We start from the raw sequence: 27052 nt of genomic DNA, 5'->3' as shown, positions 1-27052 counted from the left end.
AAAATGCTTGACAGAGTTATGTACTCTTGCCTATAACTGGACATGGTGATGGTAAACAGGTGTTGAAAGTTTCAAAGCTTTATCTCAAAAGACTTTGTCAAAATGTGGACTGGTACGAAAAACTTAACCAGGGTGTGACGCCGACGCCGACGCCGACGCCGACGCCGTGGTGAGTAGGATAGCTCTACTTATTCTTCGAATAGTCGAGCTAAAAATCAAGATTAGCTCTACAGCTGATCTTTACATTTCATTTATTTGTCCCAAATATTTGACTACAGTGCAGTTCATTCAACTCTTTTGCTCTTAACAATGTAACAAAGAATTTATTTATATCAAGGAATTTCTACTTTGAACGTTTATTTCATGTATGTCTTCATAAAAAGACCATATTTATACAATTTCGTTTTGTTTAATATACGGAACAGGGCTTTTCAGTGTTTTCAACAGTATCATGTTATAAATGGCATTCAGTTGTCCAACAGAGCTCCTGGTCGCTCTTCTTATATGTTGCAACGAACTGTCACTTCCCCCGCATTTGATGGTGTAAAGGACATGATTTCTATGAACAAACTGTCAAAGATGGCATGCAATATCTATCATTAGACTATAAAGTCGTTTAAAGCTCGTTCTTTAATCATCATCTTCATCAGAGGACATGGTAAATTCCTTAACAATATCTTCTCCTTCCGGTATATCATCATCATCTCTTCTTCTTCTTCTTCACCACCATCATCGCTATCTTTATCATCATTGTCATCACCAGTATTTTGTTTTCCATCATCATACTCCACATCATCGTCGTCGGAGCCTGAACCTGCCAGCTGTTCAAGTTCATCACTGTCAAAATCACTGAAACGAAATACGCAAAACAGTTAAATCCTTGAAACTGCATTGTATGTAGACGGAAGTTTCAATCACAATTCTGTGAAATAATAACGGTTCAAAATCATTGTTGTATATATATATCATTATATACATATGAGGTCCATGGTGTCCAGCCGGTTGGCTAAAGGTTGGTGGATTTATCAAGGACCCCACACATACCTGAAATAATGCCAGAAAGGGCTCCTAGGGGCCTCCTCCACCATTTAGGTTGGGAAGTTGCCTTTCATATGACATAGGCGGTGTCGGTGATACTTAAACTCAACAATAAAATTAACTGAATTTGTAATGAAGAAAAAAAGAGGTGTACAGGAAACAAGAAGATACGGAACCTCGAGCAGACATAAAATTCTAAATAAATACGTACTCGTAATTATCATCACTGTCTTCGTCATCATTGCTGTAATCTTCTGCCGCTTTACTTTTATCTTTTCCTGCTTTAGATTTTTCTTTCTTATTCTTCTCCTTCTGAAGTGCCTTCTTTTCGTCGGGTGGCAGGAAACTGAAAACAAAGAATTTACATCGGTTGCTGTAATGTTCCTTAAACGTGCCTAGTTCTTTACATTTACACAGGCTAACTGATGTCTCCGATGATACAGTTTTGAAAACCACACAAAAACATAAACATTTTCATACCAAGATCTTTTTTTGCGTGTCTGTAGGATGGGGTGGGGGGAAAGGGAGGTGGGGGGAGGCGTGTCAATAACGTTATCGTCCGCTCTGTGTGCTTTTCGTTGCGGGTTTTTTGAAAAGTTAAATTTCTAACTTTGAGTAAAACTCCATTATTTCACCAAGTTTTACCAATTTTCTGGTATTTTGCCTATGATAGAAAACGATTATGTTTTTTCTGACATATGTCTTACATTTCGACGAAAATACTTTATGGAATAGAAGTAATATAAAAACACATTTCAGTATTAATGATATAAGTAATTCTAAACATATTGCTAACCTTTCTGTTAAATCCATCTCATTGTCATCACTGTCACTATCAAACAATGCGGAGAACTCTTTCTTTTCTGAGTCGGTGGCTTTCTGTAGTCCTTTCTGCGGTCGTTTCACTTCCGGCAGCTCTGTAGTTACAACCTGCGCATTGAAGACACATTTAAATAGTGTTGTTAATCTTTGTAACACTTCCAACCGGCATGAAGGCATGCAGGGGTCATGTCGAAATTTCCATTTTTTCGAGTTTTAAAAAATATGCTTTTATTATATATTCTTCGTTAAAGAAATAACTACATGGAACTTATTTCACATTGATTTTCTCCTGCAAAAAAGTTAAACATTATATGAACATGAAAATATATCTCTTGCACTTTTTAAATTATCGCAGGATTCCTTTTTAGTCATACAGTACTATCATTTCAGTACTATCTGGCGCAAAGCAACCACATTTGTTTCTATAGCAACAAAAAAAAAAACGTGCATATTTTTCATGCTGCATCTATCCATGTACACAGTTTCATGAAAAATATCTTGTTCTTTTACAGCTATCACAGGATCTCACTTTCTGTGACGGCCAGATGGACGTACGTACGGACTGACGGGAGTGGAAAACCGATAGGTGACGAATAGAACTGTGGACTTCAGAATAAACCTTTGCTGTGCGGCAAAGAAACATCATGTACTGATAGTAATACATAAAAGTATTCGAACAGGGTCACCAAAAGCATGAAAGGAAACTCTAGTAACCAAATCAATATCAGTCGTGCCATGAGAAAACCAACATAGTGGATTTGCGACCAGCATGGATCCAGACCAGCCTGCGCATCCGCGCAGTCTGGTCAGGATGCATGCTGTTCGCTATCAAAGCCTATTGAAATTAGAGAAACTGTTAGCGAACAGCATGGATCCTGACCAGACTGCGCGGATGCGCAGGCTGGTCTGGATCCATGCTGGTCGCAAACCCACTATGTTGGTTTTCTCATGGTGCGGCTCATTCAGTATTTCCTGGATTTCAGTTTTATGAAATTAGATCTAAGGTCTCTTACGGGGATAGTAGGAAATGTCTTATTTTAAAAATATCTTAAAGATATCCATTTTCTAGCAAAAAAATGTACTTTCCCTTGCGTAAAATTCTGGCACATGAACAATTTCGAAAACATCTAAGCATTTTTTAATTCTACACACATTTTAAGTTAAATTGTTTTACAAAAATCAATCAATAAAACAAAACTTGACTTCTTGAAACTTCAAATCGCTGAAAATTACAATAAAACATAACGCCAATCCATTATCAAGTAATCAATATACCTGAAAGTTTAAAATGTTCCTTTGAACAATGTATGAACGATATTGTCTTACAAATAAATCAAGAAAAAAATCATATTTCAGAAAAGTTGACTCAAACAATAAATAATAAATAAAGGACAAAGGGCAATAATACGTACAGGTTAACTGAACAAAGAATAAAAATAACAGTTCCTAATTTGGAACATACCTCATCTTCGGCTGCTATACGATGCATAAGTTCACGGTCTCGCAGTTTACGCCATGTTGTGTAGAACTTGCCCAACGGAGTCTTGGCTTCCAAGCAGCTGCTCTCCCAGCGATCCTATAAATATAAATAAGTGGAGAAATTAAACCATAAACTGTTAAAAAGGGGTGCTTACCAAAAAAGATACTGACTGAATAGCGAACAGTGCATATCATGATCAGACTGCATGGATGTGCAGGCTGATCATGATCTACATTGGGCGCAAAGGCAGAACCAATCGTGTCCAATATAGTAAGGGTTAAATACTAAATACTTACAATTGCATTTCTGTCCGCTAAGCTGATACTGGCTGTACGGCGTCGAGCTGTTATAAATTTACTGTTCTCCTCTACCTTGTCCACGATCTGTTTTATCTGTTTCGTAAAATTTCCCACCTTGCACTTCTTCAGGAACTCTTTCATCTAAAATAGAGCATGACGTCACATACTTTAGTCGTCAACATGGTTTTCCTAAAAACACTAGCAGTTCACTTGATTTGAATGCTAGTAAATGAGAGATGTGCGAGCCACTGACAGTCGAATCCCAATGAAAATGTTACATTTTTTACCGAGGACGAATGAACGAATCCATGGTTTAACAATTGGTGACCTTTGACAAAAACAATCAGAAAATTATCAATGAAATAGAAAACAACATTAGATCTCGTCTGAATTAACTGACAAGTTTATCTTGTAATGTACCTGAAAGGACGGATGATCAAGCCATTACAAGCTGTACATCAATTATGTGAGTAAAACATCAAGAATAAGAAACACATACATATCTTAAACTTGTCTAACTCCCGAAGCTTACCTGGAGAAGGGCTGGCAAGACCAGTTCTGGGAAACTGATCGTGTGTGCGTACGCATGGAAGTGTTCCAGGAGCAGTTCATACAGCTGGTCGATAACACCATCCTGTAAGTGTAAGGTATACAACTCTGATATCCTTAACGAAAACAGCAAATACAACATTTACTCCCCTTACTGCGAATTTGGAGGTGCCCCTCCGTGCATTATTTCATCACGAGCGGGCTTCTGGTAGAACCACCGACCTTCCGTAAGCCAGCTTGATGGCTTCCTCACATGAAGAATTCAACGCCCCGAGTGAGGCTCGAACCCACATCGGTGAGGGGCAAGTTATTTGAAGTCAGTGACCGTAACAATTCGGCCACGGAGACCCCTGCTATTAAAAAAAAAAGACTAATTTTAGCCGAGCCAGTAGATCTAGCACATTTCTGATTTTAAAAAAACTGTCTGCAAACAAAAAACATCAAAGTAACCGCATGTATCGTCGAGCTGAACAAAAATGATTAATACTTGTTATACACTGTGCTCTGGCAGTACTATTTTTTGAGATAATTCTACGGTAGACTTGCGACAGCTGTCCTTTTTAAATTAAATGTTCTTTGTATGAAGTCCTTTCTACAACACTATCATGGCGATCTAAGAAGAAGACAGATTATCTGAGCAAAATTCAAAAGCAAAGATATTTTATTAAGATATTTCTTGACAACAGCAGACTACGCATTATTATTAGGAAATGAAGGACAGAGTGATATACAAGAAAGAGGCATATTATATAAAGACAAGACGGTTTACGTCAAAGCTCAAAAAACACTGTGTTCCAATTTCAAACATTTCATAACTCTTCAAAGAATTAAATTGCTGTAGAAGTCATAAATTGTGGTCACTCAAATGTCGCGTTAACTTCTTATAACCACATCTGAGAAACACTGTGTCTGGAGCGTTATTCCTATCTTTTTGGTTCCGCACCTTGGGAATGTCAGACTAACCCGCATCCAAAGATAGAGAACTAACAACACAGAGCGTCCTTAGTTTGTCATTTCTTATAACAAATAAAATAATAGAGAAATATTCCGTCTAGCCAACGACTGACCTTTGATCGGCGTGACAGAAAATAAACAGGTAGGAAAGTTTGTACAACGTTTTTAGTGAAAGGGTCATTACAGCTCTAGACGGTTCACTCGCGTTTCATAGCTCAGTGTCATGGCAAAAATCTTTTACGAAATCAAAACGGTTTAAATTTTTTCGGTAGGGGATTAGCAGGGAAAAAATCCGTAAAATTATCCTGAAAATGAACTAGTGTTTTCACTGAACAATTTGATACTATCACTGAACAATTTGATACATATTTACTTAAAACGCATTTCTGCCAAGGCGCTCTGCATTTTCAGCTGATATTGTTTGTCATACAGGGAAAACTAGCACCGCCCATAAACCCCTGGACATAGAAGCTGCTTTTCCTCAGGAAACAAACGTATCACTTAAACATCTAGGGTTCTTTATAATACAGTCTTTGGCGTTTGCTTCAGCCAAAAATTACTAAGGAAACATTTCCATTGCTGAAAAACAAAACACTCCAATATACTCTTCCTGCAGACATGAAGATATTGGCATGAAGAAATTACATTTTTTTTAACAAATACTTTCAGATAAGTTAAGTTTTTAAGTTCTGATACAGTTCTTAACAACAAATCGTTACCTCAGCGTTGAGACGAAATATTCATTCCTTTCACGCCCCCACCCCACCCCTCAAAATTAAAATGTGGTCACGTGGTGTCCCCCTACATTTCATGTCGGGTTAGGCTTAAAATAACGATGAAACAAATAAATTATTGTGTTTGTCTGTGACCATCCGCAGGAATTTGTTCGGTCCCTGTGATTTTTTTTTTGGAAATTATTAAACTACCTGTGCCCATGGAATTGGGAAAATAAGCGCGACAAATTCAGAAATTGGGAAAATAATGGCAAGCTTGTTTTTTTTTCCATAAGTTGTTGATTTTTTTTTTCTTTTTGCCTTTTCTACTGACATATCTAACACAAATGGACTAGTTCTTGACTGACTCGTTTTCACTTTGTATAACAAAATGCTGTCTGTCAATGATGCGATACAGAATTTGTGAATTTTAATTGAAAACAATCTCCATCAGAAGGGGAAATGTGAAATAAATTTGGGAAATATATTTTTGGGGGAAAATGGAAGTTTTTTTGCAAGGGGAAACAGGGTCCGGGTCCGTATGATAAATACGGGGACACGGGCTTATGCCAAGCACTCCAGTTACAGCCATTTATCATACCGACACCACAAACCTCCATGGAGTGACACTAACAAACCAAATAATTAATACTCTACAACACGGCTAGTAACCTACGCCACGACACATGCAACCGGATACCACATACTCAAATCGAGTGTCACAGCTTATTTTCACCTCTTGACGTCAGTGCACAATTTTTTATCTGACATTTGATACCGACATATCCTGCAAAATTCTGAACATACATTATGGTATCTATTGCGCTGGTTCCCTGACGTAGGTAACTGCTAAATCCTCAGGTGACAGCTTACTTTACCCTAAATACCGTTGGAAGCCTTACATTGCCAGATCGGATGACACAGTACCAGTGTGAAACGATCTCAAAATGTACGAGTTGAGATTTTAGCATTAACCTTTGGTATAACGCTATGAGGGCACGGCTTCATCCATCACCAGCTGTTGACAAAACACAAGATTCAAATTTTTCAAAGCAAATTTGTCAGTTTTCGGGTAAATTCTTTGTATTAACTTATGAAATCCATGTGTCTCTTTTAACAAGGTTAACTCAGTTTCCAGTAAGACTCGGTTTCATTAAGGCAGACGTTTGGTAGAAAATGTGGCATTTAGAATACTACCAAAGCTATGGAAGCGTCCTGGTGCCAACAGAGAGATTTAAATTTGTTTTACGTACGACTTACTATCTCCTACGTAGGAGTTAGTATCTCCTACGTAGGAGTTAGTATCTCCTACGTAGGACTTAGTATCTCCTACGTAGGACTTAGTATCTCCTACGTAGGACATAGTATCTCCTACGTAGGAGATATTAAGTACTACGTAGGAGTTAGTATCTCCTACGTAGGACTTAGTATCTCCTACGTAGTACTTAATATCTCCTACGTAGGACATAGTATCTCCTACGTAGTACTTAGTATCTCCTACGTAGGACATAGTATCTCCTACGTAGGAGATATTAAGTACTACGTAGGAGTTAATATCTCCTACGTAGGACTTAGTATCTCCTACGTAGTACTTAATATCTCCTACGTAGGACTTAGTATCTCCTACGTAGTACTTAGTATCTCCTACGTAGGACATAGTATCTCCTACGTAGGAGATATTAAGTACTACGTAGGAGTTAGTATCTCCTACGTAGGACATAGTATCTCCTACGTAGGACTTAGTATCTCCTACGTAGGAGTTAGTATCTCCTACGTAGGACATAGTATCTCCTACGTAGGACTTAGTAACTCATACGTAAAGGGTTCCCATTTTGCGGCGCTGCAACGTTCTGTGGTCCTACTTGCGTTTCCGGTACATGTGTTAATTGAACATTGCTGGTTGACTTTTTAATTGCGTGCTGATAAAAGGCATTTATTGCAATATTTCATTTATATTCTTGTATTTTATGTGTTGTCTCGAGAAGGGGCTTAAATAAATAACTTTTCATTGAATTCCGTGAAATAATCTCTTAACCACTGTTTCTAACCAATAACAAAGAACGAATTTATATAGACCTGACTGCATGATACGATTATCAATGTTCTATAAGATTTAGTGAGTTTCAACTAGTCAATTATTCTTTTATCTAGTCACTCTGATCAAACAAAATTGTAAAGGTTATTTCTCATGAAATTAGCTCTTATAAAAAAAAATAGCCTCTACCGTGAAGAGCGATAAAGGGGAATAAATCATGTTTACCAAGTTACTCGTCATTAATTTCTTCTCTCTAGGCATAAACTTAACAAAACAAACGATAACCAGATTTAATGACTGGAACCTACAAATTCGCCGTGATATTCGGTAATTAAAAGATTTTACTGTTAAAAAAATGCTTCACTTTATTTAAATACTATTCTATTCTTCCTCTTTTTCACAAATTTCACAACATATACAATATATAAAAGATACACACACCATGTTAAAGAAAGCAAAACCGTCGGACCACAAGTTGATATGACATTAGTTTTTCGGAACACTATTATTGAGTGTATTCTCGGGAATAGATCACAAAATTCAGTAGAAAAAAATATATAAAGTGGGCTAAATATAGTACTGTAATTAAGAGAAAATATACAGTAATTAAGACTCTTAGAGAGAGAGAGAGAGAGAGAGAGAGAGAGAGAGAGTTAGACGAATATTTGAATTTTATATGAATAATGAGACATGTGCAAGATCCACATCCCTAGCTGAAAGGTCAAGCTCACTTTCGGCCGAGACGGAACTATTTTTGTCTGTTCTAGATCGGTATTTAACCAGTCGGGCGTTCAATTCATACACATCTGAACTCTGTCAGGGTTCCCACGGTCAGGGAAAGTCGGTGAATTTTGTAATTAGTCAGGGAAATTTGGACTTTGGGCAAAAGTCAGGGAAAAGTCAGGGAAATTTGGAGTTGTACATGCGCGAATCCAGCTTATTTTCTCAGAGGGGGTCCGACCCCCTCCCCCACCCGGAAAATTTTGAAATTTAGTGCTTTCAGCATTCTGGGCATTTTAGGAGCATTTAAGAACACTTTTCCACTGCAAGTTTATATATAATATATCCCTTATTTTCACAGTTTTATGTGCTAACCTGTTAAATTTGGGGGAAATGATAAAATAAAGTTTTCTTCAAGGTAGAATTCTTAGTTTCTTTTAGATAATTGATATAAATATGAATTATGTCGGGATCGTATGAAGCAGCAGCCGCATATACTTTGAATGCGGTCCTAATATTGCCTTTTTCGAAAAAAAAACAAACATTTTCTTTCCTTCTTCTCTTCTTTCCTTTTTCAAGGATTTTCCAGAGAGGGTCCGGACCCCCGGTCCCCCACCCCCTCTGGGATCGCGCATGTTGTAGGTCGAAGGTTTTAGGAATCAGTTTTAACATAGCTAAAAAGATAACATTAGCTTAAAAGATCTAGCAGTGTTTTAAAGCTACCTCTATAGGCAAAATTATTAAGGCACCTTATTTGAAAGATTTAGCTTGTAAACCTTAACCCTAAGACTGCACTGCCTGGTAACCACTTTTGTGGCCCGACTAATTAGTGTACTAAAATTGACAGAGGTCAACTTTTCGAAACCTGCTCATTTTCAGACCGATGTCAAATGTTTTATTCATTATTTAATTGCTCAAAAGAGTTTTGATAAATTGAAATAGTTGTTATTTTGTGCACATATAGATGTCAGTTCCACCATGACTTCGTCTACGTGATATTTCGCGCCATACATTTTAAATGTATAAACTAACTCTGACTTTTTTTTTTTCATGGAAAATTAAGCATTTGTTTTTCATAAGAATAAAGGATGAATAGTTCAGCAAAATATAATTTCTAAAACACTCGCCTTTAAATATAATTACAGACTCCCAATTACTACTCAATCATTTAGTTTAATCATATTTTATTGTACATATATACAGAAAAATAAACAACAATCACATACATCATATATGTCATATATACAATGGGTTGGGCTAAAAGTTATTGAAACGTTATGTCGTGCTAATATTAGAAACATCAACGTTCGTAAAACGACGGTTGTATTTGCATGTCGTCGTGAACGTCGTTAGCAATTTTGAATTTATAGTGTGGCAGCATTTTTCGCAAGAGAGACAAGAAATAAAGAAATGTTTAAGAAAAACCAACTTTTTGACCAACCTAAAAACGCTCAATGTAATTGCTTACAACGGTAAGCCAAGAGCTCTTTTGGTTTAAAGGCAAGCAACAAGCATTTTCGTGAAACAAGATATATCATAAATTTTATTTGATTTCTCTTAAGAGAGAGACAGAGAGAGAGAAAGGCAAGCAACAAGCATTTTCGTGAAACAAGATATATCATAAATTTTATTTGATTTCTCTTAGAGAGAGACAGAGAGAGAGAAAGGCAAGCAACAAGCATTTTCGTGAAACAAGATATATCATAAATTTTATTTGATTTCTCTTAGAGAGAGACAGAGAGAGAGAAAGGCAAGCAACAAGCATTTTCGTGAAACAAGATATATCATAAACTTTATTTGATTTCTCTTAGAGAGAGACAGAGAGAGAGAAAGGCAAGCAACAAGCATTTTCGTGAAACAAGATATATCATAAATTTTATTTGATTTCTCTTAGAGAGAGACAGAGAGAGAGAAAGGCAAGCAACAAGCATTTTCGTGAAACAAGATATATCATAAATTTTATTTGATTTCTCTTAGAGAGAGAGAGAGAGTCTACTTTTGTTGATAATTGTATCTTAATTAAAGAGCTATCTGTATAATTAATTTCCTTTCCTTAAAAGATATTTCAAAAGAAGATATCTCTCTTGGAGAAGAGCTTTCAGTCACAGACAAGAGACAGGTTTAAATATAGCTTTCTCTCAATTAAACTTCTAGCCCATCATAATGCAGATATTGAATTGAAACTTCACATGTGTCTTTGGGGTTATAAAACTAGTTGACAGCATCAAGTCCCATAACTCTGACCTGCCTTTTAGCCAAATTATGCCCCCTTTGGACTTAGAAAATCCTGGTTAAAATTTTGCGTGCAAGTACATACAGTACATGGTGCATCTTTGATGAGTATAGGTCACTTCTCAGCCAACTTGGGACGGGGGCACCATCTGCCCGTCCCTGGATCCGGGCATGTTCAGAGATGATTTTAATAAGCCTTTCAAAAGGAGAAACAGTTATATGCGAAGAAACAGTTCTATCATATTTGAATGAAATTTTACAATAGACATATTAGAATCAAAATAGTTCATAGCAAAGCTGTGTTTGAACACTATACACTCCGCAGATTATACGTCGTATGAAATATTTTCTCGGTATACGCCCTCGTAAAATTATTACACTCGGCGTATATAAATAGTGTTGAAACACGGTTTTGCTATAAATCATTTCTTAAATATAACTCGCGACGGCTACATCGACGCCTGGATTGAGTACAATAGCCCTCTTCTTCGAATAGTCTAGTTAAAATGTTTATATTGGCGTCCGTTAATATTAAATATATAACTAATATCCATGAACTTTTGGATCAATTCTCGCACATGAGCAAAGTGTTACAATAGATGCGTTTACTGGTTCTTTAAATTGTTAAACATTGAAATTGTTCCTGCTTTGCTAATACTGAGATTAACAATGAATTGATTTAAAGACACTATTTAATATGTTTACAACAATCAGTTAACAGTTATACGTCATTTTCATGTTTTACAAATGAACATGGTCAACTTGTTTAAAATAACTTGTAAATAACGGAGTAGCCTGTGCGTCGACATACTTCGCCTTATATTGGTTGGTCTTGCGTTTAGGCTTAGTCCTGGTGAAGTTCATTTAATATTTCCCGTCGGAGAAATTGGTAAAGCAGTGCAGCATCGTCTGCTGTTTTGGCAGGCATCATATTATGGTCCGACATGATGATGGTACACAGTTCAAACACCGTTTCGTCACATGTAACATTTCCCTTTTGAATACTTTCCTCAAGACACAAGTTCACCTGTGCTTCAGATGTACGACAAAGGTAATCCTGACAGCCGAATATACCAGGACAATGATACATCAAAAATGGTCTTCCGTATGGCTGGTTTGGATTGCTTGATGGTCTTACACGATGGTTATTCCACAGTTTAACTATAGAGTTAAGTTCTTCCTGAAAAAAATGTATAGATAAAAGTATAATGGCGAAAGAAAGTAATTACGATGCACGCTATATATAGACCTGTATTTACACTTTTTAAGACTTCGCACACACTTTTAAATGTATTTGTTAACACTCCTTTTAAAACTCTATTAAATTTCAGTGGAATCTGAAATGCTATTTCTTTATGTTCAAATTTCATACCGGGTGTGTGACGTCAGTTTCAGGTATATCGTCACGTTTAAAAGTTCTTCAGCGACGATAATTTCAACTTCACTCACGCTTCATAAAAAGATGTGTACCATTTATATAATAATTAAAAGTGAGGTATGCGTAAGTAATAAAAAGAGTACTGTATTGGATTTACATTGGAAAATATGAATTCGTTCTTTTGCGCTCCAAAAGTCGACCAATATTTCCGTTGCAGAACTCGTGCATTGAGAACTTTTTATTTCATACATACCGGTATCTACACGTATAATGTATATATGCAAAGATAATAACCTTTTTATCACATGCATATCTACATGTATAAACGAAATGTGAATATTTAAATTTGTTTAATAGTCTGATTTTATAAATTTGTTTAATAGTCTGATTAAGACTAACAATACTGAAATAAATAAAATAATTAATGCAACGACAAACAGTAAATTACGTTACGCACCCGATATGAAATTCAGGCGCCCGTGTATTGAAAAATATTGACGTTTCTGGTACCATTGTAACTTACAACAGGCACGAGTATCGGACCTGGGACAAAAAATAGGGCCTTGTTTACATCCTGAATGAGTCCAAAATGAAAACTATGTAGTGAAATATTGGCCCCTTCAAAAGATACATATATCTACTGAAGGCATGAATCTCGAGAATCGAGCCTGCGAGCGATGGGTTCACTTCCCGAGCCGTTGTGAAATAAAGTCTCTAGACAATTGAACAAACTACCTATCACAATTTTGCATGTACAGTTAGCTACAAACTGAGACCAACCCCAAGTTTCTAGCCCTCCCCGTTCATGAAATATCTATCAGAATGCTGCAAGCTCCAGGTAGATAGAAGTGTGGCACAACGAAACGGTACGAAATTACGGACTAAAAGATGTTTGTCAGCCTAGCACGGGTCAAATCCACTTGCCATGAATAACAAGTATTACTAAATATGTAAATTATGGCCACTCACCACCGTCAGTAGCATCTGCTACACGCTATATTTACTTTTTTATTTTTCCGTCGGTCTTTCGATTGTATTCTCCGCCATTGAAACAGATATGATAATATCCGAGTAATTTTGTACGAAACGTTGCGGTTCTGTCGGAGGTGTGTCGCTATTGGCCAATCAGAAATTGAGTTTTAAAGACCGTGGAAAAAATATGAAACGCAAATATCGCGTGTTTGAGATGCTACTGACGATTTTGAGTGGCCCTAGTTATGTATTTAGTTATACTTTTTAGTACTTCTTTTTTTATTGAATTTGAGCCGTAATCGGCGGACAGCTATACTTTAGTCTATGTTTACGTACCGGGTCGGTCTCATTTTGTAGCTAAATGTATACAGGAAACAGTGAGTTTGTCTAGAGAATTTATTTCACAACGGCCCGGGAAGTGAACCCATTGCTCGCAGGCTCGATTCTCGAGATTCTGGCCTTCAGTAGACATATGTATCTTTTGAAGGGGGCTCATATTTCACTACATATTTTTCATTTTGAACTCATTTAGGATGAAAATAAGTCCATATTTTTTGTCCCAGGTCCGATACTGGTGCCTGTGCCTGGTCACTAAATTATATATTTTAACACGACCAGCAAATAATTAACCTACATACATGTAGAGCAAAATCTGTTTCTATATAAAGTAACATCATTATACGATGAACGATATAATCGAAAATCCGTGTAGAAAGGTCAGAAATCTGTCATATGTTTTGTAAAAAAAAATATAGACGTACCTGAATTAAGTCCATGAAACAAAACTGCAGAACAGCCTTATCAAGGAAGCTTCCGTTGAAATCACCAGTACTTTTCAGCATTGTGAAAAAATCTATCCAGTACTGAACATTTTCATTTCGAAGTATACCCCACCAACGCTCAATTCTTTGATTATGGTTACTTGATCCTTGTAAAAAACAGCTGTTTGTTAACTGTTCGTCTCTCTGACCCCTAAGAAAAATGACCATCTGTCGAATGTAAACATTCTCGGTGCCATAATCTGACCTAGCACGCGTTGGACAGCCTTGCAAATGTTTCACAGCATTCATAAAATAACCAGCAATTATCTTAGGATCGCTGTTTGTTTTGTGCACCTCAAGCCATATTATGAAACGAGAAAATCCATCGATAGCTCCGTTGATACACAGCCCGTACGGTTTCAATTTATCATACCCGTCGATATGCCATAAATAATTAGGTCCAAGATTCAGGTACATCCGACGTTGAAGACGAGTTCTCCTTCTCTGTTCAATACCTTCTTTTCATCAGGCGAACTGTTTCTTGTGTAACAACATATCCCTCTTGAAGGAGTTTCTGATGCATCATCTTGTATCCAAGTTGTTTGCTGGATGTCATTACATTTTCCATGACATAGAGACCAACACTAAGCTCATCACTTTTATTTATGCGTCTAAATAACTTCATACGTGACAATATCCGTTTAAGGCTTCGTAAAGAAACTTTAAACCCATTTATTTTTTCAAGACAAAATAATATTTCACGGTATTTCATACCAGATGCAAAATATGTTTTTATAAAGTCATCCATGCCGTGTAGTTTTAAATTACACACGTTTCCTTACTAAATAATAGTACACACGAGTATATTGTTCCATTACGCATGCTGGAGAGTCTTTTAGTCAGTGACATACGTACGAGTTACTAAGTCCTACGTAGGAGATACTAACTCCTACGTAGGAGATACTATGTCCTACGTAGGAGATACTAAGTCCTACGTAGGAGATACTATGTCCTACGTAGGAGATACTAACTCCTACGTAGTACTTAATATGTCCTACGTAGGAGATACTATGTCCTACGTAGGAGATATTAAGTACTACGTAGGAGATACTATGTCCTACGTAGGAGATACTATGTCCTACGTAGGAGATACTAAGTCCTACGTAGGAGATACTATGTCCTACGTAGGAGATACTAAGTCCTACGTAGGAGATACTAACTCCTACGTAGGAGATAGTAAGTCGTATGTAAGACAAATTTAAATCTCTCTGCTGGCACCAGGACGCTTCCATACAAAGCACTGATGACACAATTTCAAATATTAATGTTAAAAAAAGACAAACATTCTGAACTGGTGTCATGAAGATTATATAGAAAATGTGGCATCTGGTGCGTTAAAAAGATAAGTAACCTAGTTTAAAACCCGAGATGCTTCAGTTTTAAACCTGATCTAAGACAAACTTTCTCAACAGATTTACATGCAGAAGAAAATTTTGTAGCTAGAGAGTTAACAAGGTTCTTCTATGATTTGGCCTAGAGACCATATTTTGAGCCCTGGTGAACCAGTTTGAATCTCGACCTGGATTTAAGGAAAACAAACACTCTGACAAGGCTCAATGTACATTGAGTAGAAAATGTGCCCTTTGGAAAGCTAAACAAGTTCTTTTTTTCTACGAACTGACCTAGTAACCTAGTTTTGACACAATATGACCAATATATCATTAAAACATTCTGACTATGATCATGTAAATCAGGAGAAAACTGTAACCTCTAATGTCTACCAAGCTTTTCTCTGATTTGACCTAGTGATCTAGTTTTGGACCCAAGATAATTAAGTCTACAACTTCAGAAACACAAACATTCTGGAATAACAAGAGGTATTGGAGAACAGCAACGCTCGACTATTCAACATCCTTATCAATTGAATGAATGTAAGCCGAAAAAGGGGCATAATTTTGTTATGGAACCTGTGCAATGTAAGTCAGTTTATCACAGTGAATAAGTGTGTGAAGTTTCAATCCATTCCCACAAGTGGTTACTGAGATACCAGCTTACATACAAAATCTTAACCAAATCGGGACGCCGACGCCGACGAATGAATGAGTCCAATAGCTCTACCTATTCTTCGAATAGTCGAGCTAATAAAAATTATTAAAACCAGGTAGAAAACGCTTTTTTTTCTCTCTTTCAGCTGACCTGGTGATTGAGTATTTTGACCACAGAAGACTGAGTTTCGAGATTTTACCTACAATTCATAAGACAAACATTCCGACTAGGTTTTATGAAAATCAGATACGAAATATGGCTTCCGGGGTGTTACCAACGTTTCCTCATATTTAACCTAGTGACCTAGCTTCAGACCTAAGAAAGCCCACTGACAGCTTTCACCTAGATTATATAACAAGAGGGTCATGATGACCCTGGATCGCTCACCAGAGTAATATGAGCTACATGTTTCAAATGTCAAACTGATGATTTTTAGAAATTTTTTTGGAAGGTTTTCCGATGTACAATCAAGTAACCCCTGGGGCGGGGCCAATTTTACCCCGGGGGTCATGATTTGAACAAAGTTTGTAGAAGACTACTAGGCAATGTTACATATCAAATATCTAAGATCGAGGCCTTCTGGTTTATTTTCAGCAAATTTATGAAGATTTCCCTATGTACAATCAAGTAACCCCTGGGGCTGGGTCAATTTGACCCTGGGGTCAAGATTTGAACAACTTTTGTAGAGGTCCACTAGGCAATGCTACATGTCAAATATCTAAGCTCTAGGCCTTCTGGTTTATTTTTAGAAAATTTTGAAGATTTTTCTATGTACAATCAAGTAACCCCATGGGGCGGGGTCAATTTGACACCGGGGGTCATGATTTGAACATATTTTGTAGAAGTCCACTAGGCAATGCCACATGTCGAATATCTAAGATCTAGGCCTTCTGGTTTATTTTTAGAAATTTTTTGAAGATTTTCCTATGTGAAATCAAGTGACCCCTGGGGCGGGGTCAATTTTGACCCGGGGGTCATGATTTGAACAAATTTTGAAGAGGTACACTAGGCAATGCTACATGTGAAATATCTAAGCTCTAGGCCTTCTGGTTTATTTTTAGAAAAATTCTGAAGACTTTCCTATGTAAAATCAAGTGACCTCTTGGGCGGGGTCAATTTTGACCCCGGGGTCATGATTTGAACAAATTTTGTAGAGGTCCACTAGGTAATGCTACAGGTCAAATATCTAAGCTCTAGGCCTTCTGGTTTATTTTTTAAAAAATTTGAAGATTTTTCTATGTACAATCAAGTAACCCAATGGGGCGGGGTCAATTTGACCCGGGGGTCATGATTTGAATAAATTTTGTAGACGTCTACTAGGCAATGCTACAGGTCAAATATCCAAAACCTAGGCCTTCTGGTTTATTTTTAGAACATTTTTGAAAATTTTCCTATGTAAAATCAAGTGACCCCTGGGGCGGGGTCAATTTGACCCGGGGGTCATGATTTGAACAAATTTTGTAGAGGTCCACTAGGTAATGCTACACGTGAAATATCTAAGCTCTAGGCCTTCTGGTTTATTTTTAGATTTTTTTTGAAGATTTTCCTATGTAAAATCAAGTGACCCCTGGGGCGGGGTCAATTTTGATCCCAGGGTCATAATTTGAACAACTTTAGTAGAGGTCCACTAGGCAATGCTACATGTCAAATATCTTAGCTCTAGGGCTTCTGGTTTTTGAGAAGAAGATTTTTTAAGATTTTCCTATGTAAAATCAAGTGACCCCTGGGGCGGGGTCAATTTTGACCCCCAGGGTCATGATTTGAACAACTTTAGTAGAGGTCCACTAGGCAATGCTACATGTCAAATATCTTAGCTCTAGAGCTTCTGGTTTTTGAGAAGAAGATTTTTTAAGATTTTCCTATGTAAAATCAAGTGACCCCTGGGGCTGGGTCAATTTTGACCCCGGGGTCATGATTTGAACAAATTTGGTAGAGGTCCACTAGGCAATGCTTCATACCAAATATCTAAGCTCTAGGGTTTCTTGTTTTTGAGAAGAAGATTTTTAAAGTTTTTCATTTCTGTTGCCATCGCAACCAGAGTTCTGCATGGAGTTCAATTCTTTGATCAATTTTTGTAGAGCTTCACCCAAGGAACATTCCTGTGAAGTTTGGATGAAATTGACCTAGCGGTTTACGAGGAGATGTCATTTAAATTAAAAGTTTACGGACGGACGACGGACACCGGACGCCGGACGGTGACTGATCCTAATAGCTCACCCTGAGCCTTTGGCTCTGGTGAGTTAAAAACAAAGTTTCTAACTATATTTTATGAAGATCGGATATGAAAGATGGCATTGTGACTGTTTACTAGGTTTTTTTTTCTATGACAGGACATGGGGACCTAGAATGACCCGAATCTAAACTTGAACAAGAACCAATAAAGAACTAGATGTGTGTATAGGACACAGGTGCCCCCACTTCCTGTCACTGTATATGGTTTCATGACACTAGGTGAAATATTTTTCAAGATATATGGAACACAAACTTTTAAACATTCACTAAGTCAAGGACCGTAACTCCGGCTGACTGAAATCCCACCAGTGCACAATTCCACATGCTATATAATAATCCTCTAATGTTTTATGACTCAGGTCAAATACTTTTTGATATACATGGGACACAAACTTTTATGCACTTAATGCGTATTTTGACTAAGTCAAAGGTCACAATTCTGGTCTTTGCTGAGGGAAACCCATGACAAAACTCAGGTGCTCAAATTCACATGCTGAGCAATTTTCTTACATGGTTTCATGACTCTAGGTCAACTATTTTTAAGGAATATGCAACACAAACTTTTAAGCACTTCATGTGTACTTTTCACTAAGTGAAGGATCAGAACACTGGCTGGCTGAGAGAAATCCTAAACAGAAATCATGGTGCACAACTTCACACGCTATATAACAATCCTTTAATGTTTTGTGACTCTGTGTCAAATACTTTTTGAGATACATCTGATACAAACTTGTATGCCCTTTATGCATATCTGTTACTAAATCAAGGGCTATAACTCTGGTCTGACAGATAAAAATTCCAGACAAAACCTTAGGTGTACGACTTCACATGCAGAATAATATTCCTATCTAGGTCAAATACGTTTTAAGATACGTGTGAGTCAAGGGTCATAACTCCGGTCTGGCTGTGTGAGATCCAAAATAAAACTCCTGGTGCACAACTTCACATGCTAAATGACAATCCTGTGAGGTTTGTTTACTCTGGGACAAATACTTTGTGAGACATGCACGACACAAGTCGGACGGACGGACACATTTTGACTAGGTAAAGGGCCATTTCTCTTGAATGACTTGTGAAATCCAAATTAAACTAGAAAATGCTTTTGTAAAAAAGCGCATGTCTCCCCCAATGCAAAGTCCTATAGGCAAGAAGTCAACAGGGGTCAGGAGCGAAAGTCAAAGAGACACTGATGGTTGGCTGCAATAGGGTTCATCTACTTGGCATGTCCAGTCATCCCGCTAAATTTCAACACTCTTTGCCTAGTGGTTCTCAAGTCACTGTTCAGGCTCCTGTGACCTTGACCTTTGAGCAAGTGACCCCAAAATATAAATAGGGGTCATCTACTCTGCATGTCCAATCATCCTATTAAGTTTCAACATTGTAGGTCAAGTGGTTCTCAAGTTATTTCCAAAAAATGATTTTACATGAACAGGCCACTGTGAACTTGACCTTCAATAGACTGACCCCAAAATCAATAGGGGTCATCTACTCTGCATGTTCAATCATCCTATGAAGTTTCAACATTCTGGGTCAAGTGGTTCTCAAGTTATTGATCGTAACTGGTTATCAACGTTCAGGCCCCTGTGACCTTGACCTTGAACGGAGTGACCCCAAAAACAATAGGGGTCATTTACTCTGCATGAACAATCATCCTATGAAGTTTCAACATTCTGGGTCGAGAGGTTTTCAAGTTATTGATTGGAAATGGTTTTCCATGTTCAGGCCCCTGTGGCCTTGACCTTTAACAGAGTGACCCTAAAATCGTTAGGGGTCATCTACTCTGCATGACCAATCATCCTATGAAGTTTCATCATTCTGGGTCAAGTCGTTCTCAAGTTACTGACCGGAAATGGTTTTCAATGTTCGGGCCCCTGTAACCTTCACCTTTCACAGAGTGACCCCAAAATCGATAGGGGTCATCTACTCTGCATGACCAATCATCCTATTAAGTTTCAACATTCTGGGTCAAGTGGTTCTCAAGTTATTGACCGGAAATAGTTTTCAATGTTCAGGCCCCTTTGACCTTGACCTTTAATGGAGTGACCCCAAAATCGATAGGGGTCATCTACTTTGCATGTACAATCATCCTATGAAGTTTCAACATTCTGGGTCAAGTGGTTCTCTAGTTATTGATCGGAAATGGTTTTCCATGTTCAGGCCCCTGTGACCTTGACCTTTGATGGAGTGACCCCAAAATCAATAGGGGTCAATTACTCTTTATGACCAATCATCCTATGAAGTTTCAACATTCTGGGTCAAGTGGTTCTCTAGTTATTGATTGGAAATGGTTTTCAATGTTCAGGCCCCTGTGACCTTGACCTTTGATGGAGTGACCCCAAAATCAATAGGGGTCATCTTCTCTTCATGGGCAATCATTCTATGAAGTTTCAATATTCGGGGTCAAGTGGTTCTCTAGTTATTGATCGGAAATGGTTTTCAATGTTCAGGCCCCTGTGACCTTGATCTTTGACGGAGTGACCCCAAAATCAATAGGGGTCATCTACTCTTCATGACCAATCATCCTATGAAGTTTCAACATTCTGAGTCAAGTGGTTCCCTAGTTATTGATCGGAAATGGTTTTCAATGTTCAGGCCCCTGTGACCTTGACCTTTGACGGAGTGACCCCAAAAACAACAGGGGTCGTCTACTCCAGCAGCCCTACAAACCTATCAAGTTTGAAGGTTCTAGGTCAAATGGTTCTCCAGTTATTGCTCGGAAATGAAGTGTGACGTACGGACGGACGGACGGACATGGCAAAAACAATATGTCTCCTGGGGAAGACATAAATATCAGGTGCACAAGTTTACTACTGAATCAATCATGTGAGGGTTGATGACTATTGGTCAAATACTTTTTGAGATATGCACGGCACAAGTTCGGACGACGTACGGGCAAGGGCAAATTTAACAGCGTCTCTCCTCCGTCCTCCGGAGGGACACAGCGCGATTAAAATAGCTAACACTGAGCATTTTTTACCCAGGTGAGCCAAATATTTGTCACAAGTTTATACTTTTAAAATCTGTAGAAACTCCCCTTCACTGGTGAGAAAGGAAATGTGTGTTTCACAGTCACGCCAGCATACACGTGGGCATTTCAGAAAAATGCAGAGGCGTCGTGATATCGGTTGACAACCCACACTATTCTTGGCAAAGCCATACATTAAACAACTACTGTTTCGTTTCATCTATATCTTGATATATCCACACTTTTCTAAGAGTTTATAGACATTTAAACATAATAGCAATCACCACAAATTGTCTGACAACACCTGCGTCTTTAGCTTTAATTGAAAGCAAGAATGAATTTTAGAGAAGCACAGTCGCCCTACTACGTGTACTTTATGTAGCTTATCTTCTGCTTTATTCACATGTTAGGTATTTACCCGACTTTACACGGGCATACCTTTATTTGGGTGTGTGTGTGGGCCGATAAACGCCCTTTTTCAACAGTATTTCTGTTATGTAACAGCAGGCAGTTAACTTAATCTGTGTTCCTGGGTGCAGTACCAGTACTAACCTGTTCACCACAAGTAACTGCCAACTTTTCCACAAGAATCAGGGTGTGGAAGACAATTGATTTCAGACACAATGTCTTTAATCACATCGTCACGGAAAACGTACGCCTCGACCGGGGATCGAACTCACGACCCTGTGATCCGTAGATCTGCAATCTCATTACTGAGCTAAGCCGGCAGGTCATATAAAATTTCATAAGCGGCGGTATCCACATCACAATGAAACCGAGTACGTACTACATGCTAAGTTTAAGTTCTTCTTCTTCACAAACCCTAAACCATAACACGAAACAAGAGCTGTCACTAATGGTGACAAATGCCCCCGCAGCGCCTTGACCTTTGACCTGGTGACCTTGACCTTTGACCTGGTGACCCCAAAGTCAGTAGGGGTCGTGTACTCAATAAAAGCTATCAGCAAGTGAAGTCTGAAGGTCCTGAGTGCAGTGGTTCGCGCGTAAAGTGCCTTCATGCAAAAAGTTAACGTTGTGACGATCGAACGGACGGACAACTGAAAACTAATATGCCTCCCTTCGAGGGCATAAAAAATCGATGTGAACCTTTAAATATCTTATTGTACATGTATACCATATTCAACTATATCTCACTAGTTCAGACGTTATGTCTTTGACAGTGAACTGCCCTTGACCTCAAGATGGTTGTTTTGCGAACTCTTTGAGAAGTGAGTGAGTGAGTGAGTTGGGTTTACGGCGAATCGACACAAAATGGTCATATATCGCCGAGAAGAAGTACCGAAATATAAAACGAAACTGCTGCAACACACAGGTGAGCTAAAGACTTTAGCGTTTCAGTTTTATTCTGAAACCCTAGAATGGAAAGTCCTTCACCCTTGTGGGAAAATCAGGCAATTACCTTAAACGATTTTTCCTGCAGTTGTGGTTTGGTAAATTTGAGAATACAGGCAAAGTTGACCGGCTTGAAGCTCAAGGACTTGTGTTTCTTGTTGAAATCGGTCAGCTCGAAGACCTGAAAATACATAAAACGATAAAAATATAAAAAAAAACCAGCCTGTTACAGGATTCAGATTTAGTGTGAATGTTGCTGTATAAGCAACAAGAGCACCGCCTTGCGGGTGCTGACGCTCATCTGATTTTTTTTGTGTAATAGAAATATTGTCCTACCCATGATTTTCTAAGTCTAAAAAGGGCCATCATTCTTGCAAAAAGCAGGATAGAGTTATGTTTCTTAATGTTCAGTGTCCACGTATGATGGTGAAAAACTGTTGCAAGTTTTAAAGCAATAGCTTTGATAGTTTATGAGAAAAGTTGACTTAAACATAATACTCAACCAAGAAAATGATTTTCTAAGTCCAAAAGGGGCAATAATTATTGCAAAAAGCCGGATGGAGTTATGTTGCTTGCTGTACAGGGTCAGCTTATGATGGTCAACAAGTGTTGCAAGTTTCAAAGCAATAGCTTTGATAGTTTAAGAGAAAAAGTTGACCTAAACATAAAACTTAACCAAGAAATCTGATATTTTCTAAGTCCAAAAGGGGCCATAAATCTTGCAAAAAGCAGGATGGAGTTATGTTTCTTGCTGTACAGGGTCAACTTATGATGGTGAACAAGTGTTGCAAGTTTTAAAGCAATAGCTTTGATAGTTTAGGATAAAAGCTGACCTAAACATAAAACTTAACCTATAAAAAAAAAGTTTCTAAGTCCAAAAGGGGCAATAAATCTTGCAAAAAGCAAGATGGAGTTATGTTTCTTGATGTACAGGGTCTGCTTATGATGGTGAACAAGTATGCCAAGTTTCAAAGCAATAGCTTTGATAGTTTAGGAGAAAAGTTGACCTAAACATAAAACTTAACCAAGAAATCTGATATTTTCTAAGTACAAAAGGGGCCATAAATCTTGCAAAAAGCAAGATGGAGTTATGTTTCTTGATGTACAGGGTCTGCTTATGATGGTGAACAAGTATTCCAAGTTTCAAAGCAATAGCTTTGATAGTTTAGGAGAAAAGTTGACTTAAACATAAAACTTAACCAAGAAATCTGGTATTTTCTAAGTACAAAAGGGGCCATAAATCTTGCAAAAAGCAAGATGGAGTTATGTTTCTTGCTATACAGGGTCAGCTTATAATGGTGAACAAGTATTCCAAGTTTCAAAGCAGTAGCTTTGATAGTTTAGGAGAAAAGCTGACCTAAACATAAAACTTAACCAGGCAACGCCGACGCAGACGCCGACGCCGACAACCGCTCAAGTGATGACAATAACTCATCATTTTTTTTCAAAAAATCAGATGAGCTAATAAGACATTCAAAAACGAAAATCGAGTTATTTTGTCCCGTTTGGCTGGAAGACATACCAACATGATTTAAACCATATAGGCCTGCCGCCATTGCTGGTGAATGAAGACACCCCATTTGTCCATCTAGTATGCTTTCATGCACGAGCATACACAAGATATAACGGACATAACTGTGCGAACCGGAGGGTCCTATTATACACACGCGAAAAACGGGTTATAGTTTATATGTCTTTTTTGTCATTATAATTGAAATACAGTAAGCCGTTCTTTGTTTTAAAGAATGGTCATAACGTTTATTTTTATGACTAACAAATGCATTGATGGGGCTTCCCGAGACGGTACAAAGAAAGCACAGCTTATAAGTAAACGGAAGTTTGTATGCTTGCCTGGTTCTCTATTATTTTTCCGATCACTTTTTATTTTAAAATCTTATATCTACCCAAGGGACTGTCGAAACCGCTATTATGTGATTCCAACCCACGACCTACAGGGTAAGAGGATTGGACATGAACGCGTCACGCATTTGTTAAACTCACCACACCTAGTTCGTTTTCGAGTTTCACAGATATATTTCTATTATGATCTGTAATGTACAAACCTTAAAGGTCCAATACTAAGGAAAGTGAACATTTTAATTTCTTTTAAAAAGCACAGAAACTATTTCATTTTATTGGAAAATGAAAGTTGGTATGTAGAAATTCGAAATAAATCGCAGTATATGTACAATTATTTTTCTATGAAGTATGAAGAAAGTTAAAAAGACCTGGGGGGTCATTCTGTCGATTCATTGAAATTTCAACATAATACACATACATTTCTTTGAGTTCCAAAGACCTTCTGTAAATTTTGACCTGCCAATCTTCATTATTTAGTGTCTTGCAGAAGTCTATGCATTGGATATGAAAAAAATTGCCAACTCACTTTCCCTTAGTAATGGACCTTTAACTGCGACATTTCTAAGATATCAAAATAACAACAATTGACTGCAATACAAAATGCGGCATAAATCTTGGTATTAAAGTCTAAGTAGCATATTTTTGTCTTCTTACAAAACGTATTACATAATGCCACTGTTAATAAGTTTGTATCGAAATATTATAGTATACATTTGCATAAAATTCAGACAGCAAAAAGCAAAACTAAGACATGGCTGGCAGCATTCAGGCGGACAGACAGACAGGTTCCACTGTGAATGCCTGATTTTATTGTACATGTCTGCGTTGGAGTCGAGTGGGCTGGCATACCAATTTTTTATCAATATTTAGTAATTCCTACGCCAGGGCTGAATAATAATTCGTGCATTAAAGTTTCCATATAAGAGCCGTGCCATGAGAAAACCAACATAGTGGATTTGCGACCAGCATGGATCCAGACCAGCCTGCGCATCCGCGCAGTCTGGTCAGGATCCATGCTGGGCATACTACAAAACATGGAGTGGAGTCGTGGAGTGGAGTCATGGAGTGGAGTGGTGGAGTGGAGTCAAAATTGGAGTGGAGTCGTGGAGTGGAGTCAAGTTTGGAGTGGAGTCAAATTTTGGAGAGGAGTCAAATTTGGAGTGGAGTAATTGAGTCAAAATTTTGAAATGTTGTATTAAGCCTGTGAAGCTCCATCTAAATTCCTGTTAACAAAATAATTGATTTATTGCCCTTTAGAGAAAATGCGAGTCAGTATATATATAATATATTTCTGAAAAAATGAATGTAGTGTCTATATCTATGTTTTAGTTCCATGTACAAAATGTATTTCTAACACCTACCATGCGGTTGATTAAATATTTAAAGGTTTAATTAGGGTATATTGGATGGTTGTTGCCTACATTAATTTTCATTTTAAGTGACAGGAGAAAGGTTGTGCATTATCATAGTGGTGTCAATTCCAATTAAAAATTATGAAAAAAAATTGTAGCATTTAATGAAAAATCCAAGTAATAGACAGTTTTGGATGCGCAGAAACATACCGTAGAATTGGTAAACCTAGCAAGGTGGAAATTTTGGCAAATTGTAAAAATTCGCTAATATTTGTAAATAAAATTGTAATGTACCATAACAATGTGTTATCATTACATAAGTCAGGAAATCAGAAATTTGCTAAAATTTGTGTACGCTAAACAGATGGATTCTTTTTGACACTCAGAAATACGAGGGTCATTCAATAAATAATGCTACTCCACGTGTAGTTCCTTAACCGCTGGTTATTTTTCAGTGCGGTTTTACACTGTAAAGCAATTTTTTGGGAACAAAGTAACATCGGAATAAAAAAATCTTTAAAGCCAAATTATAAAAAATAATTATTTGAATGAGGTGTACACGCTGGTTACTGGAGCATATAAAAAAATAATCATAACTTCGGTTTGACCTTGGCATCCAGGTCTCAGAATAATAGAATAACTTGTGAAATCTCAAAATTCTATCATTTTTGTACAAGATACAGCAATTTGTGATGAGTTTGAGTTTGTTTTTAAATACTTATTACGTTTTTCATTTTACAAGACAACTAAAACATCTTAACTCGAGGTTAAATAATTCCATCTGAAATGAGTCTCGCGAGCGATTAATTTTAAGTTGTAAGAACTTGTTTCGCAATCGAAAATAAAGAAATTAGTGTAAACGTAAAATACAAGAATTTTTTCAACGATCAACATCACACCTGACAAAATTGCAGGGGCTTATTGTACTCAACTCCTCATTTTTCGAGTAAAAATGTGCAACCATTTAATACAGTAACACTAAATTGTGGGTTGCTATAATGGAAAAATGTTTCATTGTAGCAACCTGCAGCCCGCAAAATATATACATGTACACAAAATTGCGGGCTTCGGGCTGCAGGTCGCGGGTTGATACAATAGAAATTTTGTCAGCAACAAAATTAATGAATTTAACACACCAACATGCCTGCTACTTATTTTTTTATTTACCCGAGCTAAACGGTAGTCAATATTTCAATATCAGTGGACATAAACAATTTCAAACACTAATAATGCATACCGTAATCACAAATATTAAATTTTAATGTAACAAGTTTAAATATCTAAATTTTAT

General features: G+C 37.4%; 1 protein-coding gene across 3 annotated transcripts in view; it reads right to left on the bottom strand.

Annotated features, from left to right (window-relative positions):
- Positions 1-234: 234 nt before the first annotated feature.
- Positions 235-27052, bottom strand: part of LOC123527245 (nucleolar complex protein 2 homolog) — a 162129-nt gene continuing 135311 nt past the window's right edge. For all 3 annotated transcript variants that reach the window (XM_053523260.1, XM_053523259.1, XM_045306589.2), the window contains 7 exons: positions 22617-22730; positions 4172-4273; positions 3637-3780; positions 3323-3436; positions 1835-1968; positions 1250-1384; positions 235-849 (listed from right to left, as the gene is read on the bottom strand). In XM_053523260.1, coding sequence (XP_053379235.1) covers positions 600-849; positions 1250-1384; positions 1835-1968; positions 3323-3436; positions 3637-3780; positions 4172-4273; positions 22617-22730 — 993 coding nt within the window. In that variant the 3' untranslated portion in view covers positions 235-599. The remainder of the gene's footprint in view (positions 850-1249; positions 1385-1834; positions 1969-3322; positions 3437-3636; positions 3781-4171; positions 4274-22616; positions 22731-27052) is intronic.

The sequence above is a fragment of the Mercenaria mercenaria genome, chromosome 14 (genome assembly GCF_021730395.1).
Source record: "Mercenaria mercenaria strain notata chromosome 14, MADL_Memer_1, whole genome shotgun sequence".
NCBI classification, from domain to species: domain Eukaryota; kingdom Metazoa; phylum Mollusca; class Bivalvia; order Venerida; family Veneridae; genus Mercenaria; species Mercenaria mercenaria.
The sequence above is the reverse complement of the archived record's forward strand: the minus strand, read 5'-3'. Positions and strand labels throughout refer to the sequence as shown.